Source organism: Zootoca vivipara, chromosome 12, assembly GCF_963506605.1.
Source record: "Zootoca vivipara chromosome 12, rZooViv1.1, whole genome shotgun sequence".
Classification (NCBI taxonomy): Eukaryota; Metazoa; Chordata; class Lepidosauria; order Squamata; family Lacertidae; genus Zootoca; species Zootoca vivipara.
Window position 1 is genome coordinate 11780351 of NC_083287.1, and position 20953 is coordinate 11801303.

At 43.9% G+C, this 20953-nt stretch overlaps 1 protein-coding gene across 1 annotated transcript; it reads left to right on the plus strand.

Annotated features, from left to right (window-relative positions):
* Positions 1–1058: 1058 nt before the first annotated feature.
* On the plus strand, positions 1059–7194 carry CLEC3B (C-type lectin domain family 3 member B). Its single transcript, XM_035130070.2, has 3 exons — positions 1059–1304; positions 4021–4119; positions 6130–7194. The coding sequence occupies exons 1-3, from the start codon at positions 1208–1210 to the stop codon at positions 6528–6530; spliced, it is 597 nt and encodes a 198-aa protein (XP_034985961.2). The 5' UTR covers positions 1059–1207; the 3' UTR covers positions 6531–7194.
* The last annotated feature ends 13759 nt before the right edge of the window (positions 7195–20953 follow it).

Here is a 20953-nt window from a genome sequence, read left to right on the forward strand (position 1 = left end):
CTTCCCACTGTAGCGGTTTCTACTTATCTACTTGCATTTTGACGTGCTTTCAAACTGCTAGGTTGGCAGGAGCTGGGACCAAGCAACGGGAGCTCACCCCATCACAGGGATTTGAACCGCCGACCTTCTGATCAGCAAGACCTAAGCTCAGTGGTTTAGCCCACAGCGCCACCTGGGTCCCCCAATTAGGAGGGTAACATGAACCAATCCTTAGAATTTTCCTCCTATGGGGCCATCATAACTCCCAGCTGGAATATGAACCTTTGAAATACATATCACAATTCAAGGCTGGTTTACACAAACAGCAGTGCCACCAGATCTCTGCATATTCAGATCTAGCATCGGAGGCAGGAGACAAGTTGTACCTAATTAAATGTAACTGAGTTAGCATTTCAAGTCGCCAAGAGATTAATATTCAGATTTGGGCAATCTTTTCTAACCAGGTAAGTGCTTGCTTCTGGTTCGCATGTTACTTCCTACGAATGAATGCAGGTAAGCATAAGTTTAAAGTTTGATATCATGCCTGTATATATAAACCAGCTCTTGAGTATGGATAGAATCTCCATTTTAAGAGATAAGATTTAAATTTCATAATAACGCAGCCCTTAAGAATTGCAATTCCTAATCAACCAAAGTTATTGCTTGCTGGGAAGCCAGCAAGCAAGACCTGAGCCCTCTCTCCTGTAGTTTCCAGAAACTAATATCCAGAAACATTACTGCCTCCGTCCATGGAGGCAGGGCATAGCCACTGATAGCTTTGCCCTCCAGGAATTTGTCCAATCCTCTTTGAAAACCATCCAAGTTGGTGACTGAAAAGCATGGCAGACTGAAAAGTTGGCAACCTTGGCTGTTAGGCTGTTCAGGAAAAAAAGTTGGCTGCATACTTTCGGAGGCCGAATAAATCCATTGGAAATGAACATTTCCTTCTTAAGTTATTTCATCTGCAAGTTTGTACAAGACCTTTAAAAAAAAATCCCATTCTACTCCCCTCTGTGTTTATGGGAGAGTCTGAAAGCTCTTAGGATGCTGGATCTCTCCCAACAATCTGTAAAATAAGCTCCAGTCCCTGCGTTGCTTACCGAATAATCTGGAACTTGTTTCTTGGCCAGACCTTTTTGGTTAAAGCCCATGTTAAGAAGCTTGACTCAGGGCAGCTCAAATTCACTTCAGCTCCTCCACTCCCTTTGAGAACAGCAGCCGGAGAACGATGGAGCTCCGAGGAGTTTGCCTTCTGGTGTGCCTCTTTTCTGTGGTACAATTGACAACTCAGCAGAACATCAGACCCAAGAAAAAGCCAGAGAAAGGTAAGAGAACCAGAAGGAGAGCTCCCCAGTGTGTGTCTGTTTATATATATATACATATACACATACATTTAATGGTGTTTTTCCCGCTATGAGTTTGTACAGTTTAGCAAAAGCTGCATGTGTAAATGGGTGTCACCTGTGCCCTGCTGTCAACTTCATCCTTTCCTGTGTTGAAATGACTCTCCAAACGGTTTATTAAAAGGTCAAGAAACAGTAACACTATTATCACCCCATTCCCCTTATCCACGCTATCTAGCCCAGTGGTTTTCAATTAGCTAAGTACTGCAGACCCCCTTTTTTCTTTTTTACCATAATTTTTATTAAATATTTCTAATTCACATTTCAAAATATTCATTTAAACAACCTTAAATCAATGACTTCCCTTCTTCTCTTTCCATGGCTCATTTTGCATACCTGCATGTTTTACATGAACTAAACCATTCGGTAATCCGTTGTTCCATCCATCAAAACTTATTTACACTATGGAATGTATCTTAATGCTACCAGCGTTTTTAAATGTACACAATTTTCACCCAGATATTCAGTAAGCATTTTCCAGTCTTCTTTGAACGTATGTTATTCTTGTTCTCTTTTTCCTATATATTAAATCTGCAAGTTGTAGCGTTTTCCACCAGTTTAAGTTGCCATTCTTCTTTGGTTGGGACTTTGCTCGTTTTCCATTTTGGGGCTAGCAAAACACGGGCTGCAGTAGTGGCATACATAAATAACCTCCTTTTTTTGACAGACCCCCTGTTTTTCAAAAGCCAGTCGTGGGCCTCCTACTTTCGAAAATTTCAATATATCTATGGTAGTTTTTGTTATGTGAATGGTGCCATGGACCCCCCTGGGTGGGTTATGCAGACCCGCTGGGGTCCTTGGGGCCACTAGTTGGGAACCACCAATATAATAATAATAATAATAATAATAATAATAATAATAATAATAATAATAATAATTGTGCCCAGCCCATCTGACTGGGTTGCCCCAGCCACTCTGGGCTGCTTCCAGGTATGACTGTATATCATCTAAATTGGGTTTTGCAGTATTGCATGGCAGACTGGAAGAGATCAAGGCAGATTTTTTTTCTGGCTTTGTGGCAGAGCCCTCAGATCACAACCAGTGCGTGTTTAAATAAGCTCATGCACAATATGTGCAAATCGCATTGCTAACTAGCGAGGGCCTGTGACCTGCTTTGCAGAGTGTAGTCTTCTGTTTTGAAAAGCTGTCTGGTCCAAGTCCAGGTTAAAGATGAAGAACCACAAGAAAGAAGAGCGAGGATCATGTCGCAGTCATAGCATCATGGAATGGTAGAGTCGGAAGGGACCATGATGCAGAATACAGTGGTACCTCGGTTTTCGAAACGCCTCCATAGTCGAACATTTCGGAACTCGGAATGCCGAAAACCTGGAAGCAAGTGCTTTGGTTTTCAAATGTGCCTCAGACGTCAAACAGGAAACACTGGTTCTGTTTTGAGGTTTCCATATTGAGGCTTCCACTTTCAGTTTTTGAATGTTTCGGAACTTGAACTGACTTCCAGAACGGATTATGTTCGAAAACCGAGGTACCACTGTACTTAATTGAACAAAACATACCCGCTGCCCTGTGGGACATCTTCGGGAGAAGAAGAGGCTAAGGAGTAAACCAGGCATCCCCAAACGTCGGCCCTCCAGATGTTTTGGACTACAATTCCCATCTTCCCCGACCACTGGTCCTGTTAGCTAGGGATCATGGGAGTTGTAGGCCAAAACATTTGGAGGGCTGCAGTTTGGGGATGCCTGGAGTAAACCCTACACAAATCTGGAGTGGAGTTCCTAAGACAGTTTGGATGGCATCTTTCTGGTCTCTGCCTCCAAAGCAGGTGCTGTAATTCTCCAGCAGTTTTAGGAGGCACAGACAGATCCCAACAACAACAACAAAACATAATGCAGCATTATTGAAGGTAAAAAAATGAAAAGGACCCCTGGACGGTTAAGTCCAGTCAAAGGCGACTATGGGGTTGCGGCACTCATCTCGCTTCAGGCTGAAGGAGCCAGCGTTTGTCCGCAGACAGTTTTCCGGGTCATGTGGCCAGCATGACTAAATTGCTTGCGGCGCAGCGGAACATCGTGGTGCAAGCCAGAGTACATGGAAACACTGTTTACCTGCCCATCGTGGTGATACCTATTTATCTATTTGCACTGGTGTGCTTTCAAACTGCTAGGTTGGCAGGAACTGGGACAGAGCAACGGGAGCTCACCCCGTCACGTGGATTCAAACCGCCAACCTTCTGATTCGCAAGCCCAAGAGGCTCAGTGGTTTAGACCACAGCGCCACCCGCATTATTGAAACAGAGCATACTTAGATGAGGGCATTGTGCTACAAATATAAAGCATATTGATAAAAAAGAGGGAAAGCATATAAAGTAGTAGGAAATGAAAGAAAGAGTAGGGAATGTTGAAAAGTTGCTAGGAATACCAATTTCTAACCAAATTCCATGGGAGTGAGGCGCAGCAAAGAGGTGGGACGTTTTACTGCATGGACCCGTTACAAATTGCCAGTTCCATCTATTGCAAACTCTTCGTAACAAACGCTGCATAATACGCTGCTTTCTTCTTTGTTCATTGTACTCTTTGTTGTACTGCCAATGAGGGAAGAAGTTCTGGTTCCATTCACAAATGTGATTCCATTCATTCCGTGTAGGCAGACATGATCATCAATCTCTTCGTTTGCTCTGCAGATGTTGTAAGCCTCAAAATGTTTGAAGACCTGAAGGAGCAGTTAGAGAATATCTCCCAGGAGGTGACTTTGCTAAAGGAAAAGCAAGCGCTTCAAACAGGTACAAAACCCAATGACCTATAATTTTCCATACGCCACAAAATGGCCTCACTTTGTGAAATAAGGCTATTCGTGACATAACATTAAGCCGTGATGTGTTAGCTAAAACGTGGTTTGTTTGTATTTCCAGTACATTAACATGGACTGTTCAGTAACCATAGTTTGTTTGGGATCAATAAATCTGGATTGTAAACTACGATATGAAACACCATAGTTTGTACTAACTAGTTTCCCATTATGCTAAAGCTCAGGTGTACTGATTTGTTCTGTTGCTGCATCCTCACACCCTGCCTGGTTGCAGACATGGAAAGGGAGAGTGGTTAGAAAACAAAACCACTCCAGCATTTTAGAAGACTCTGCTTGTCCACTTCCTTACTGTCAGCCTCTGCCGATCAGGCATCTAACCTCCGAAACCAGCTTGCAAGCGGGGAGGAAACACAAGAGCTTTCGTAGACAAATGCTTAATGTTATTATCCTCGCTCTAGGAGCGAAGTGTACAGCATTGTTCAAATCAGGTATCCCCAAACTCCGGCCCTCCAGATGTATTGGACTACAATTCCCATCTTCCCCAACCACTGGTCCTTTTAGCTAGGGATCATGGGAGTTATAGGCTGAAACATCTGGAGGGCCGCAGTTTGGGGGTGCCTGGTTCAAAGCAACATATGCAAACAGCTGAAAATAATTTTGCAGCTTGCATTGTCTTTCCTCCCAATTAGTGCTCTAAACATGTGTGATATGCTGTGTCCTCCATTCTTTGTTTACCAGAGAGCAGGCTCAAATGATCCACATTGTCCCTGCATGTATCACCCCCTCTGTAGTGCCCCAGGGGTCACTAACATCGTATGGCACATGCTGAGGACTGCACCTCTTCAGATGGACCGGGGCCGGTCCCTAGATCCCTCTGAATCCCACATTCATGTTGATGCCTGTTCCTCTCCCTGCTGAGTGACTGAGGAATGAGCAGACCGAGGAGGAGCAACCTTTGAATCACATCATCTTCTCCCTCTGCCTGGTTGTGTGGTTTAGGTCCAAAGGAATAGGGCAGTAGCAGCAGTGTGGAGAAGAAGGACCCATTCAAGAAAGGTGGCCAGCTGAAGGACTCTTCTCCAAGGCCTGCCCAAAACTCGGAGAGCTAACCAGCACTGACTACCATTCACAAGGACAGCTGTGATTCCAAGACTCTCATCCAGGGGCAGATCTGCTTTGAAACTAATGAGTCGTAATTCTAGGGGGGGGGGTCCCAGAAGCGACATTGCTTAAAACTTTAAGGTCCAGTAGACCTAATTTGAGTCGCATGATTCAAAATGATTACTTTTTTGTTGTCAACAATCCCAAAGTTTGAGAGTCAGTAGCACAGATGCCATAAGGGTTTAGTGAAATGTTGTGGAACAACCCCATTGAAGAAGATGACAGCGGTTGCCCGGACCTCATCGCTGGTTGCGAAGGAGCCCCCATAACAGTTCAAGCTTCAGCCCCCCCCCCCAAAATGTAGGTCCGCCCCTGCTCTCAGCATCCTTTTGTTAAGTCTAATGCAGTGTTTCTCAAACTTGGTTGTTTTGGGACTACAACTACCATCAACCCTAGCTAGCAACACTGGGATGGTGGGAATTGTAGTTCAAAAAAAGCTGGAGACCCAAGTTTGGGAAAGCCTGCTCTAATGGAAAGGGCAAGAAATGCCTTCCTTGCAGATACATCGAGCAGAGCTAGTACAGTGGTACCTTGGTTCCCGAACTCAGTCCGTTCTGGAAGTCCGTTTGACTTCCAAAACATTTGCAAACCAAGGCGCGGCTTCTGATTGGCCCCATAAACAACGCCGACAGCTGAAACGGCTTCCAAAAAACGTCCGCAAACTGGAACACTTCTGGGTTTGCGACATTTGGGAGATGATTTGTTCGGGAGCTAAGCCGTTCAGGGACCAAGGTACCACTGTATTGTACTCCAAAGCACATGGTTCCTTTTCTGACGACACTGTCTCCCCGCCCCATATCCTCCCCTTTTTGTCTCTCGCTAGTTTGTCTGAAAGGCACCAAGGTCAACCTGAAGTGTTTCCTGGCTTTTCCCAGTGCGAAGACCTATCACGAAGCCAGCGAAGATTGCATTTCTCAAGGCGGCACCCTCAGCACTCCTCAGACAGGAGATGAAAACGACGCTCTGTACGACTACATGAGAAAGAGCATCGGGGCTCAGTCAGAGATCTGGCTCGGCATCAACGATATGGCCGCCGAAGGGAGATGGGTGGACATGACAAGTACCAGCATTCGCTTCAAGAACTGGGAAACGGAGATCACCACTCAGCCTGATGGTGGGAAACTGGAAAATTGTGCCACGTTGTCGGGGGTGGCCACTGGCAAGTGGTTTGACAAGAGGTGCAGAGATAAGTTGCCATATGTCTGCCAGTTCATGATAGTTTAACGGTGGGACTCCTGCTGTGGAAGAGGAGGTCAAGGCGTTCCACTTGGCCCCAGGAACAGAGCTGCAAGAAAATATGCAACTCATACATACCCTCATATACTCTTGGCAGATAAACACATGGCTTGGCAAAACCTATGCTGCATTTTAATTGGCTAAAAACTACATTCCGCTCAGTAGCAGCTACGTTTTTCTCACCGAGGCATGAGTTATAGATATCTATATTTTTACATCCAAAGCCTAATAGGATGACTTCATTAGTCGACAGCGTTTCAACTTTGCCAAAATAATACAATCTTTAAGACTCATTAGTTGTTCGTCGCATGTACTCTTCCAGCCGACCCTTTTTCCTTCCTGCTGATTGCACCAAATTAAACCAGCTTTTGCAGAATTGTCCTTATTATCATCTTTGGGGATGCCAAACCGAAAGTGCTTTAGCACAGCTGCCTTTCATTAAATGTTATAGCTCCTCATGGGCAAATTAACCCAAATAAATCCATCGCACACCTTTTGTTCCACTGAAATAAGAGTTCAGTAGAATTGTCTCAGCCTCAGTTATAATACTGGACAATGCTGGTGTAAAGAGGAAGGGGGGGAGGTGCTATCGAGAGCTTTTACTCTGTTGTGCAGAAAAATAAAGATAATTTTTTTATTTTAAAAAAGAACGTCTTGCATATGTTGATGGGGCAAAGTGTGTTCTCTCTCTCTCTAAGCTACAGTAACTTCCTTCTGGGCACAACTGGCTGAAAATATAAGGAAGGAATTTCAAAAATTTGTAGTAGTAGTGGTGGTGGTGGTGTATTTGTACCCTGCCCATCTAGCTGGGTTGCCCCAGCCACTCTCGGTGGCTTCCAACACATATAAAAACATAATAAAGCATTAATCATTACAAACTTCCCTCCCTCTGATGCCCTCTCGAGTCTCAGCCTCCCAAAACCGACGCTGAAGCGACGCTGCTTGGCTTGGGAGTCGTGGGGGGGGGCGCGCACCGAGTGTCACCCACCCTCCAGGGTGGCACCCCGGGCGGACCGCTTGCTACTCCAGTGGCTGGGGGTACCCATCACAAAATGGCTGTTATGAAAATGAGAGTGATGCCTTATGTTTATTCTGATGTCAGCTGTGCCTGGCTGGTCCTGATTGCGGCACAGCATACCCACAGCGTCTGTCTTAAAGCTACAGGAGAAAATATCCAAGTATCCACACCACATTCACTTTCATTTCACAGAAATCACCTCGAAGATACCCGTACATTTCACCCCATAATTTTCTTTCTAGAGACTTTTTAAAAAAAAAAATGAAAGCTAAGTCTGAGGCACCCGTTTAAGGGCACCACTGAAAGCGCTGACGGATGCCTCTGGGCACCAGATTGGCAACCCCTGAGTTAAATAATTTTCCATTGGTTCCAGCTGGATGTCAGTGTAACTTAGATTGGGGTCACCAGTAAGGAGGAAGAAAGAGAGGCTACGTCATGAATTTACAAAACATGTATGCAAAAAAGTGCACAAATGTGGTTAAATTTGCTTAATTTTCTTTTGCATATTGGGATTTCACAAAATCTGGACATATTTCAGCAAATTGGGTTTTTTTAATGTATGAACAGTTCATAAATCTGTTGCTGAAAATCTGTGCTTACAGATGTCAGTTATGTAACTTGGCAAAGGCCCTCTCTCTAGTAACTTGTACCATAGCGATGACGACAACTCTGGGAGCAAATTAAAGCACACTTAGAATTGTGCAAGAAAAATGTTTGGAGACAAAGTATATGAGCCCCATCTGAACAACCACCAAAGCAATTTCCACCCAGCAAACTGTGGGAAATATTCCACTTCACTTCAATACACCCTAAAAATATGGGTTGTGAAATATTGTTTTACCATCAACCTCTTTGACTCCAAAAAACTCAAGGCTGGCCTAGATTTCAAATAATAAACATATTTGAAGATTTGCTATTTTCATAACTTTTTTCCTTTTTATTAATGGGCTGAGTTCTGAAATTTAAAAGTACATGGAAAAACTTGAGAGCATTTGTGCTAGTATTAAACAATCTGTGATGGGGAGCATCTCATTATCGGCAACTATGCTTCAGTAATCTGTCAGAATATTTTCCCAGCAACCTACTCTTGCGAACACCCTTTTCTCTTTCTGTTTTGCATTTCTCTCCAATGAAGGAGAGTCCATCACCTTCCAAGGCAGTCTCTTGAACAGCTCTTTCTGTCAGAAAGTCCCTCCTAGTGCTTAGTTAGAATCTCCTTTCTTGTAATTTGAAGCAATGGTTTGGGTCCTAACCTCTGGAGCAGCAGAAAACAAGCTTGCTCCATCTTGCATGTGACAGGGAACCAGGCAGAGGGCCTTCTTGGTAGTGGCACCCGCCCTGTGGAATGCCCTCCCACCAGATGTCAAAAAGAAAAACTACCACCAGACTTTTAGAGGACATCTGAAGGCAGCCCTATTTAGGGAAGCTTTTAACCTTTAAGAAATTAGTGTATTTTAATATTTCTGTTGGAAGCCGCCAAGAGTGGCTGGGGAAACCCAGCCAGATGTGCGGGGTATAAATAATAAATTATTATTATTATTATTATTATTATTATTATTATTATTATTATTATTGCCCTTCAGATACGTGATTGGTGGAGATCAGATACAGATGGTGCAAAAATAGTGCATTCATTATGGGATTGCAGTGGTGCCTCGGTTCTCGGACGCAATCTGTTCCAGAAGACCATTCGAGTTCCGAAACGTTCGAAAACCAAGGCACAAAGGGCTGGCTGCAAATGCAATTGAGAAAATTGAAAAACACGCAGCGGAAGCCGTTTGACTTCCGAAGCGCACTCAAAAACGTAAGCATTTACTTCCCGGTTTTCGGCGTTTGGGTCCTGAAATGTTCATCAACGGAGACGTTCAAGAACCGAGGTACCACTGTATACCGGTCCATCTACACATCATTCAGCTTTGTTAATTGTTCTGTGGTGCTCTTCCGACATTGTCACGTTGTTGCCATCTGGAAGGGCACCCTTGTGCTATAGTACGACAAATGTGGGACAAAAAAACCCAGAACATTTATGGTTTAATAAGGATTTCAGCAGGGCCATTCATCAACTGGAAACAGAGCGGTAGGTCCTTCCCAAAACGTTAACAGGTGCAAACAACACTGAAAGCAAGATTGCGTACAACCACACTAATGCTATTATCAGCGCAAATAATCAGGAACGCACCATAAAAAGAACATCTGGAGCGGCCCCTCAGAAGCTTCTGTCTCCGTTTCCAAAAGCAACACAGGCAAAGAAAAGACATAACAACAGAGAGATAGTGCTGGTCCTTTGTGAGCGATGACTGAGCCCAGTCCAGAATTCTGTGGTATTTGCTTTGATGTCTAGAATCCTGGCTTTATTTAAAATTGTGAAGGCGGCAATTATCAGAAACAAATGAATCCCATCTGCTCAGCACTGACTCCTAGGTCTATGTTAATGAGGTTACAGGGAAGCAGGCAGGGGGCCTTCTCAGTAGTGGCGCCCGCCCTGTGGAACGCCCTCCCTTCAGATGTCAAGGAAACAAACAACTACCTGACAGTTAGAAGACATCTGAAGGCCGCCCTGTTTAGTAAAGTTTTTAAGCATTGGTGTTTATATTGTGTTTTTGATGTTCTGTCGAAAGCCGCCCAGAGTGGCTGGGGAAACCCAGCCAGATGGGCAGGGTAGAAATAATAATTGTTTTATTATTATGTTTTTTTATCTTTAAAGCTCTAATCCATTTGGGACCAGGATATTTAAAGGACTGCCTTCTTCCACATGACCTTGCCTTCCCGCTAAGGCAAGCATAGGTAAACTCAGCCCTCCAGATCTTTTGGGACTACAATTCCCATCATCCCTGACCACTGGTCCTGTTAGCTAGGGATGATGGGAGTTGTAGTCCCAAAACATCTGGGGGGCCGAGTTTGCCTATGCCTGCACTAAGGTCTTTGGATGAGGCCCTGCTTGATCTGCCACCTCCGTTAGAAGTGCAGCTGGCGGTTCGATGGGATAGGGCTTACTCAATTGTGATGCTCAGACTGTGAACCAGGATGGCCCATTATATATTTTATGTTTGAGGTATATGACAAAATGCCTTCATTTAGGGCAGGCATCCCCAAACTTCGGCCCTCCAGATGTTTTGGACTACAATTCCCATCTTCCCCGACCACTGGTCCTGTTAGCTAGGGATCATGGGAGTTGTAGGCCAAAACATCTGGAGGGCCAAAGTTTGGGGATGCCTGATTTAGGGTGTCAGGAATCTTACCAACACTGCTGATGGGATATTGTCCTCCTGAACACCAGAAGACAGCAAATTAACTTAGCGGACCCAAGACAGACCATGCAACACATCCGGTTCTGCCTTCTAACACTTTTACCGCTACCCCACAGGACCTCCCACCTGAGGCAGCTGCCTCATTCTGCCTAATGGTAGGGCTGGCCCTGGCTGTTAAATTCCCTCCTTACTTACTCCCTCGTTAAGTGGGTACAGGATTGGTACAGGATTGGAGCCTCAACTATTTTGTTGCAAGCCACTTTTGTGGCGCTATTTGGGTGGGAAAGCAGCCAATAAATATAAATCTAAGTCTAAGCAAATCAAATAATTAGATCCAGCTTCTCCGTACACACTGAAGGCCACCAAGAAAGGAACGGTTTCCTCAGCATGTGGCTGCCAAGACCATTCTCAAATCAAAGCCATACACATTATTTGAAGCACATTTAAAAGATTTCTTACAGAATGCATGTTTCCAATTAGGTTTTATGATGTTCGAGGAAAGTGCAGCGCCGCCTGCTCTCCAAAACGATGAAGTGGGAATATTAAACGGATAAATTTCTTTTAATCAGCTAACGAGGCTTCATTTTACCCAATTAAGTTAGCATTAAAGTCTCACTTCAGGTGACATTTTGAGATTGTTCAATGAAAACAACCCCTGTTGTCGAGCAATTTAAGCACATGCGTCTCTACTTAAAATACCTGATAGGAATAACATATTTAAGACTTTAAATCAGGGATAGAGAGCCCTCCAGATGGTGCTTTCAGAATCTCTGGCTATTGGTTATGCTGGCTGGGCAGATGTGAATTGGAGTCAAACCACATCCATAGATTCTTCATCCCTGTTTTAAAGCCTTGTCAAGCCTTGGGCCCTTATACATAAAGGACTGTGTCAGATGCTAACTAAGGCTTTGCTATTACAGTGGTACCTTGGTTCTCAAATGCCTTGTTTCTCAAACACCAAAAACCCAGAAGTAAGTGTTCCAGTTTCCAAACGTTTTTTGGAAGCCAAATGTCCGATGCGGTTGTTGGCTACTGTTTCCAGGGCGCCTGCACCAATCAGACGCTGCACCTTGGTTTTTGAACATTTCAGAAGTCAAACAGACTTCCAGAACAGATTAAGTTTGGTGCTTTTGTTTTTGCTATTTATTTCACATTTTTGTTTGTGTGGTGTTTTTTGGTTCATTTGTTTCTGCGACTGTGTGGAACCCAGTTCAGCTACTGATTGTGTGACTGCAGAAATGGATAGAAGCCCCCCCATCCAAACAACGACTATCAACACTGCAGGTAAGAAAAAAAAAGTTACTTTTAATTTTTATCATCTACAATACTGTCTAAATTATTTTATAGTACAGTACATTGATTATTGCTTTCCTTTTATGGCTCAATGGTCTCGTTAAATAGTAAAATACATGTTAAATTGCTGTTTTAGGGGTTGTCTTTAAAAGTCTGGAACGGATTAATCTGTTTTGCATTACTTTCTATGGGAAAGCATGCCTTGGTTTTGGAACGCTTTGGTTTTGGAACAGACTTCCGGAACAGAATAAGTTTGAGAACCAGGGTACCACTGTACATTGTGAGTGAAATTCTGCTTGCAGCAGGATTCCACCGGTGTTTACTTGCTGCAGCGCCGGCAGTGCTTCAGTTAGGCCCTACAATCTACAAACAAGGCACAATAATATTAATAATAATAATGATAATAATAATGTAATAATTAATTAATTAATTAAATACTTGTACCTGACTGGGTTGCCCCTGCCATTCTGCGGGGCTTTCAACATACATAAAACATAATAAAACATCAAACATTAAAAACTTCCTGATACAGGGCTGCCTTCAGATGTCTTCTAAAAGTCAGATACAGTGGTACCTCGGTTTACAAACACAATTGGTTCTGGAAGTCTGTACTTAACCTGAAGCGAACTTTCCCATTGAAAGTAATGGAAAGTGGATTAATCTGTTCCAGACGGGTCCGCGGAGTACTCAACCTGAAGCGTACTTAACCCGAAGTATGAGTGTAATTGGTTCCGGAAGTCCGTACTTAACCTGAAGCGTACTTAACCTGAAGCGAACTTTCCCATTGAAAGTAATGGAAAGTGGATTAATCCGTTCCAGACGGGTCCGCGGAGTACTTAAACTGAAAATACTCAAACCGAGGCGTACTTAAACCGAGGTATGACTGTAGTTGTTTATTTCCTTGACAGTGTAGCTATGAAGGAACAGGAAGCATTACAGAATATATTGGCAGGGTTGTGGGTTGTTTTTGCTTTTTTTTAAAAAAAAGGGTTCTAATTACATTCGTTTAAATAACATTTGAATTCCATTTTTCCAGCTAATTCTTCTGTTTTGTAAAAGGGTGGGTGGAGTTCTTTGGCCTAGATTTACTTTCTGCACACCCTTCTGCAGCTGCATTATCTCAAGGCTTCAGGATTTGGTACGGTGTTTGCACCAGATTTGGTGAAGTTTGAATCAGAATAAGAAAGGGGTGGGCGTTAAAAACAGTTTGTCCTTCCAATGGTGTGCCCAGACACTGGGGGACACACGCTCCAATTTGGAGAGTATGTGGGTGCCTAGGAGCCAAATTGGGAAGATCACACCATTTTCCACGGACGCTTATTACAAATAGCCTTGGGATGACTAACATTTGAGCAAACAGCTCAAGAGGTGACCTAAGTGACTCTTGTCTTGGCAGGCATATCTAATTCTACAACTTGTAGGCAGTTTTTAAATGTCAGGTTTTAGGAAACATTCCAGATATAACACCATTGCTTATAAACATGTTAAAGCAAAACATGGCATGTGGTGGGTTATGTGGATGCATAGCTGCCAAGTCTCCCGTATTCCCCGGGAAATCCCCATTTTTCCAGCTGTTCCTAGCTGAAAAAACGGGGGTTTTTTTGTTCCCCCCCGGTTTATCCTGGCGCGACGGCCATTTTGAAACTGGGCGGAGCATGCTCAGAAGTGACTTTTGATGCTGCTCTGCCCAGTTCCAAAATAGCTGCAGTGCGACTTCTGGTGCGGTGGCCATTTTGGAACTGGGCAAAGCAGCATCAAAAGTCACTTCTGAGCATGCTCCGCCCATTTCCAAAATGGTGGCAGCGCTACTTCCGGTCTGCTACTTCCGGCCCAGTCCCTTATTTCTCGGACAGCAAGTTGGCAGGTATGTGTGGATGTTGTGTGGCGACTGCTCACCGAAACAGGACTGACAAAAAAAAGCTTTTTGCGATTGCATGTGTAATCCACTTAAAGTTCTGGGATCTTGCCAAAGGATAAGAGAGCGGCATCACCTTTTGTCCAGTTTGTTCATCTTTAAGAGTTCCACAAGGCTCTGATAATCCCCCTCTCCAAATGTCCTTTTTGTGGCACTTTTGTGATTCTTTGTGCTCATTCGTGCCACAAGCACAGCCCCACATAATCCTGCTTTCAATACTACTTAGGCCTGCAAAAGTTTTAGGGTGATCCATTTGCGTGCCCAGGCAGAGACCCCAACCCCCAACCCCAGGCGACACCCGGGTGGAATAATGACTCGTGGCAACGTGCTATGGGATTAAAATTGGCTACTTTATTAAACTTTCAGATGTAGGAAGAACTTGGCTTAGGCATTGGGCTTATATCCCTCCCAGTCCCCGGCCGGGGAAGTGGGAAACATCAGGGTTAACCAATCTGTCTGGGGATTGGGCTGGCTCTAGAAGATGTATGTTTAAGCAGAGAGCCCGCCCCCCCATTTCACCGCAACACTGACAACCTTTCAGTGTGTGGCCAGTGACTCCCCTCAACACAACCCATTTAACGGGGAACCCTGGGATTGCTGCCACAGGGAGGTCATGCGCCCCCCCTCCCATTTAGGGAAGATAGACTAAAGGATTCCGCCCAAGGCCTAAAATCGCCAAAGTTGTGACATTTTGCTACGGGAAAGGTGAAACCTGCCAATGCAGGGAAAATCCCTTAACAGCAATCATCATAAGACCGCAGCAGCGCCCCCATACCTGCAAAGAAGAAGTTAACCTGCAATAAAAGCCCTAAACGAAGGGAGGTTAGGGCGGGTGAAGTTCTGGAGCTAACTGAGAGCTCCCAGGTAGGCTCCACCCCCTTTATGCTTTATTATTATTATTATTATTATTATTATTATTATTATTATTATTATTTATACCCCGCCCATCTGGCTGGGTTTCCCCAGCCACTCTGGGCAGCTTCCAACAGAAATATTAAAATACACTAATTTCTTAAAGATTAAAAGCTTCCCTAAACAGGGCTGCCTTCAGATGTCCTCTAAAAGTCTGGTAGTTGTTTTTCTTTTTGACATCTGGTGGGAGGGCGTTCCACAGGGCAGGCGCCACTACCGAGAAGGCCCTCTGCCTGGTTCCCTGTAACTTGACTTCTCGCAGCGAGGGAACCGCCAGAAGGCCCTCAGCACTGGACCTCAGTGTCCGGGCAGAGCGATGGAGGTGAAGACTCTCCTTCAGGTATACTGGACCGAGGCCGTTTAGGGCTTTATAGGTCAGCACCAACACTTTGAATTGTGCTCGGAAATGTACTGGGAGGGTGACCAAACTGCGGGAGGCAGTGCAAGACAGGAGTGCCTGGCGTGCTATGGTCCATGGGGTCACGAAGAGTCGGACACGACTAAACGACTAAACAACAACAACAGGTCAGCACCAACACTTTGAATTGTGCTCGGAAATGTACTGGGAGCCAGACCCTTACCTGGTCTCCTCCCATGGCTCCGCCTCCCCAGTCGTGATTGGTTATTTGAACTGAGGTTTGGCGGGAACCTCAAGGTTCGCAAATTGGGGAGGCGGTTCAGGAGCGCTCTGCCGGGAGTCACGTAGGATCTCAGGGTGCTGCATGTGGGCACGCAAAGGGCACCCTCCGTTTGATGTGGAGAGCGGTCATTCCAATCAGTGCATGTTCTGTAACTTCCTGCTGAAATCCCATTGCTTTTCATACCACAATGTTCAAGAGTGGGTGGGTTGTTCCACTTTTCTTGCACTACAGCCCCTGGAGGGGGGGCAATAATGTGCCGGCACTCGGGAAGCATTGCAGAACAATTAAGAAAACAGATTACCTTCCCCCCACCCCAACGCACTATTATTGTGTCCAGAACATGACTCCGAATACACCACCTACAACAGATCTGGAGGAGCACACAAATTGATTGCGGATCACCTTTGTTATTAACCAAGCTAGTTTGAGCCAGGCTAAAAGAAATAGTTCAATGAAACAAGAATGGCAATTCCTGAATTAAAATATACAAAGGAGGTCACAGCAGCAGCAAACTATGTTTAGTAAGATGTCATCTCATCTGTGGGCAAAAGATTCCTGCATTACAGGGGGTTGGACTAGATGACCCTTCCAACTTCACAATTCTATGATTCTGTGCTTTGCAGGTATCAGGAGGGAGCAAGCAGGCACTGGTTGTGATCAGCCCTATGGAGCCGATAGGCAAGCTATTGGAGGATTCCCCGTGTGCATAAATGATAACCATGCTGCCTTCTCTACTGCTATCAGCCCCCCAAAAGGGACCTGTGTGTTCACAGGCCAGTTTCTTCTCTAACATAAAAGAATGAAAATACAAAAGCGGACTAAAGCTCAACACACACATCACATCTGCTGCAATTCACGTGCAGTGCAGCAAAAGCCCAGAGTGTTTACAATGCTTGCATTTTAGTTCGGCTCCTATTAATAAAGTTAATACACTGGAACCTCGGTTTTCAAACTTAATTCGTTCCGGAAGACCGTTTGGCTTCCGAAAAGTTCAAAAACCGAGGATCAATGGGGCTGGCTGCAAAGTTAATGGGGGGAAACGAAAAACGCGCTTCGGAAGCCGGAAATTGTTTGAAAACGTAAGCATTCACTTCCAGGTTGTCGGCATTCGGGTTCCGAATTGTTCAGCTTCCGAAGCGTTAGTGTACTTGAAAGTCAGCACAATATGCATGCAGAAAAATCTAAAAATCCTATTAACTGCTGAGCATTTCCACAAGGAGTCACTGTTGTTCCAACCACAGACAGAACAGAGAAGTAAGCAGAGGTTGTCCTATGAATGTGCTTGGTTTTTAAAACAGAGGCCAGCAGTTTGTAGTATTTGCGGCATGAGGATAGCAACAGAACACTTGCTTTCAAAACACCCATGAACCCACAAACACAGTACATATCTTATTCCTGTGGCCCTGGTGTTTTCACAGGAGCAAGCCCTGGAGACAGAGGGCAATTGGGAGAGGAGAGTGGAGGATGGCAGGATCCCACCCTGACTCCACAAATCTCCAATGTCTATGTTATAATTTGCAGCCAGTTCCAGTCAGTCTGAAGTTTGCAAGCTGCAGGAAGTGTCTTCTTAAGAATTTTGATTTCTTTTAAAGGTCCTCTTGAGGCACAAGGGCAGTGGGATCCAAACTTTTTTCAAAGAGGGCCAGATTTGATGAAATGAAGTTGTTGAACTTTCTTTAGCATCAAAGTTGTTGAGGGTTTTTTTTAAGATTTTACCCCAGGAAATAAATTGCCACAGGGGCCAGATTAAACCAACTGGCGGGCCAGATTAGGCCCCCAAAACAGACTTTGAACATGCCTGCACTAGGGGGATCTGAGGGTCTGTAAGAGCTTCTTTTGAATGAGACACACGGGTTTTGTTAAAACCCTTGGCTCACAAAAGCTCCCTTTTGTTCATAAAAGACACATAGTCCAGTTGCTGATGGTTGCTGGAGACACTTGGTGGAGGCATTTGGGAGTTAACTTCTGAGAGTAAACTTTCTTGAGTAAACTGGCTGTGCCAGCCAAACCAAGGCCAACTCGCCCTTAGTATGTAGGCTTCAGAACTTTATCCATGCAGACATTTTTAGTAAAAAGCAAGAAGCCTTCGAAGGGCTGACACATCAAGGTGCAGGCATGGACATGGCAGAAAGTTGTATCCAATGGTTTTTTTTGCCAGCTGAAAACAAAGAGTAACTTCCGTCAGAGAGATTCAGTATGCTGATGACAACGTAGTGTACGCACGCTCAGAGGATGACCTCCAAACCATCCTAAATATCTTTGCAGAAGCTTCCAAAAAGCTTGGCCTATCACTCAACATCCAAAAAACCAAAGTGCTGCACCAACAAGTACAAAATAACCCCTCTGCAGCGCTACAGATCCAACTCAATGGTGTAACGTTGGAAAATGTCATTCACTTCTCCTACCTAGGCAGTTACCTTTCCACAAGGGCCAACATTGATGCCGAAATCCAGCATTGCCTGATCTCTGCGAGTGCAGCTTTCTCCCGACTGAAGTGCAGAGTGTTTGAGGACCGGGACATTCGCAGGGAAACTAAAATGCTTGTCTACAAAGCTATTGTACTACCAACCTTACTATAGTTTTTGTAAAATACGTAGGGATTTATGAGGAACCGTGGAAAGAGAAGAAGGGAAGTCGTTGATATTTTAAGGATGTAAAAATGAGTATTTTAAATTGTAAAACAAAAATTTAACTAAAAAAACTTATAAAAATACATAAATACCTTGATCCTCACCTTCACCGACAGAGTTAATCTTTGTGGTGATTTTCAGCGTCTGAATTTCAAGCATGAGTATGAGGAGAGACAGGCTCGTTTTCCACAAGTGTACAAAAATGTATGATGAATGCCATTATTCACACAGCTATTAATGAAGATGAGCTATCCTATGTCTGGCCTCAAGTCCTTAATTGGGCATTAATCATGTAATTCTGGGAGTTAGTAGCCAACGGAGGGTGCATATGACGGAAAAGAGAACTGGCACATCTTTTATTTTATTTTTTAAGCAGCCAGCGGTTAACTTAAAAATCAGCTTTCATTTATTACTCCTTTTAGGATTCTCACGGTGGACCACACAGCTTGCCCTAACAAGCATACCGGTAAATCAAATCTCTGGTAAGGAATGTGATTCCTTGCCTTCATCAGAATCTTTGTTGATGTTGAATGGGGTCTGATTCATCAAGGTTATTTAAATCACAAGCAAGCAGGCACCGACAGAGCAGTATGAGGAAGAATGTGTCACAGAAGTCAAAGGAATGTGCTTGGATTTTTAAAGAACACACTAGGCGTTTCCAAGTTACCTACCTAACTTTTACTTCCAGTAGATCTACTGAAATTCACATGAGCAGCTTGGAACACAGCAAGGTCACTATCCTCTCTGCTGTGTTACAAGGCACATTCTTACATTGCTGTACACAGTGCTTTTTTCTGCAGGGATGCAGGGGTACTCATACCACTAAACATTTTGTGAATCTAAGTTTGGCCTCATTGAGGGGCAGTATTTCAATATGAGTAGGAAAATGAGAGCACCCCTAAACATTTTTTAAAGGAATAAAAAAGCACTGGCTGTACAGACCAGAGAAGAGGCAGGAATGTCTTTCTTCCCCAGACCTAACCTGTGTCTGCACATGGACAACGGTAGCCTGAAATGTACACATCCCAGTTTAAGGCTCAGTGTGTCTTGGCTGTTAACCAGAAGGTTGGTGGTTCGAGACCATAAACAACCAAAACCACCACACACTGGCTGGAAAATGTAACAAGGAATTTACTCGAAAGCTAATCTAAAAGAATGAACTCATGGTCATTCAACTAAGCCAAATAATTAACAAAGCCATGTATAGGTTACATCCAGGAGGTGTCTGTTTTAAACCTCTGAAGAATTCCATCATCATTCCACCCACTATTACTTGTGAACTTTTTGTTGGCATCAGGACTTTGTTGAATATATAGCCTATCGCTGAATGGTTCAGTCGCGTAAACATTTATCTTACACAGTGCATTTATTCTATGACTCTGACCTATACATGGCTTTGTTAATTATATTGTGTTCCTTTTTCACATGGTCTAGTCCTTCCCCTGCCCACCCACCCTAATATTCTTAAGAGGGTCTCCAGTCTCCAGTGAGTAGCTGGAAGTGGGGAGGCAGAAAAAGGTCCTGCTTTCTTTCCACTGCAGTTTTTAAAGTCTGAAATCTTAGGTGCAGTATTGTGCCCAGAGCTCAAAAATTGCTCACGCTGATGAAATTCCTTGTCGCAAAATGTGCCTAGAACAATGGGAGTTTTGAACACTGCTGGCCCCTAAGCAGAAATGGTCCTGTCAGAAGGGAGGATACGGGTTAACAGTATGCTGTCATTCCTGGTTTTTTTCACCAATGATTCATAGCCAATTACACGCACATCAAGCAGCACCAGAATGATGCCATTTTTGAGCACAATTCCTGCCAATCTGGGGCCACCAGCAAACCCAAAAAGGAGTTAAAAAAAGCCCTTCTATTAAGAACAGTAGTTACTTAAGATGCAGGTAAGCAGCGGTTAACTGTAAACACCATTTTATTTCAGTTTTGAAGAACTCACAAATGTAAAAAAAAGGCCCTTTGCATCAACATGTCCCTTTTCCGTTAAACACAGAAAATGCATTATATATATATATATATATATATATATATATATATATATATATATATATATATATATATATACACACAGCCTGGAATTTAAAAAATTACAACCTTTTAAGACTGTGGAACAGAAACACGGCGGATTTCAGTCAGGTACAAAGGTGTCACAAATATTTACAATGACAGCATCTTTAAGAGAACACTTCATATGCAGCATTAGAAAAAGAGGACTATACAGTGAATAAGTTACTGAGCGGCATATAGAAATAGTGGCATAAAAACAAGAAACTTGGGGGATAATTACGCAGCTCCAGTCTGATCCTGCAATTCTCATGAAGGTTCTACTGCATATTGTTCTGCATTCACAGATGCTACAAGAGTTCCCCTATTAGTAAAAAATACAACTCTATCTGAGGGGGGGTCATTTTGGAAATAGTCGTACTGCCAGGAAATGAGGTTTTACGCAACTCTAGCAAGACAATGCCCAGTGTCATAACATTATAAAATAGGCCAGACCTTCCAGGACAAATTCGTATGATATATGCATACAAAAGTGATGTGTACAAAGACCCAAGCCTCACCCATTTCACAACCGTGCAATGGCCTCGTGTTCACTGTTGGGCATCTCCCAAGATATTTCACAGACCGCAGAATGAACTGCAAAAAGAAATCCTGGCTACGTAATTTAAGTGACGAGCGCCAATACACAGACTAGAAGCACGATTAATGTGAAAATTAAATGCTAATGATGGAAACTGGAGTTGCTGGCTT

Coding starts and splice junctions, on each gene's coding strand:
- CLEC3B (XM_035130070.2), top strand. CDS start 1,208: ATGGAGCTCCGAGGAGTTTGCCTTCTGGTGTGCCTCTTTTCTGTGGTA. Junction 1,305..4,020: donor CAAGAAAAAGCCAGAGAAAG/GTAAGAGAACCA, acceptor TTTGCTCTGCAG/ATGTTGTAAGCCTCAAAATG. Junction 4,120..6,129: donor AAAGCAAGCGCTTCAAACAG/GTACAAAACCCA, acceptor GTCTCTCGCTAG/TTTGTCTGAAAGGCACCAAG.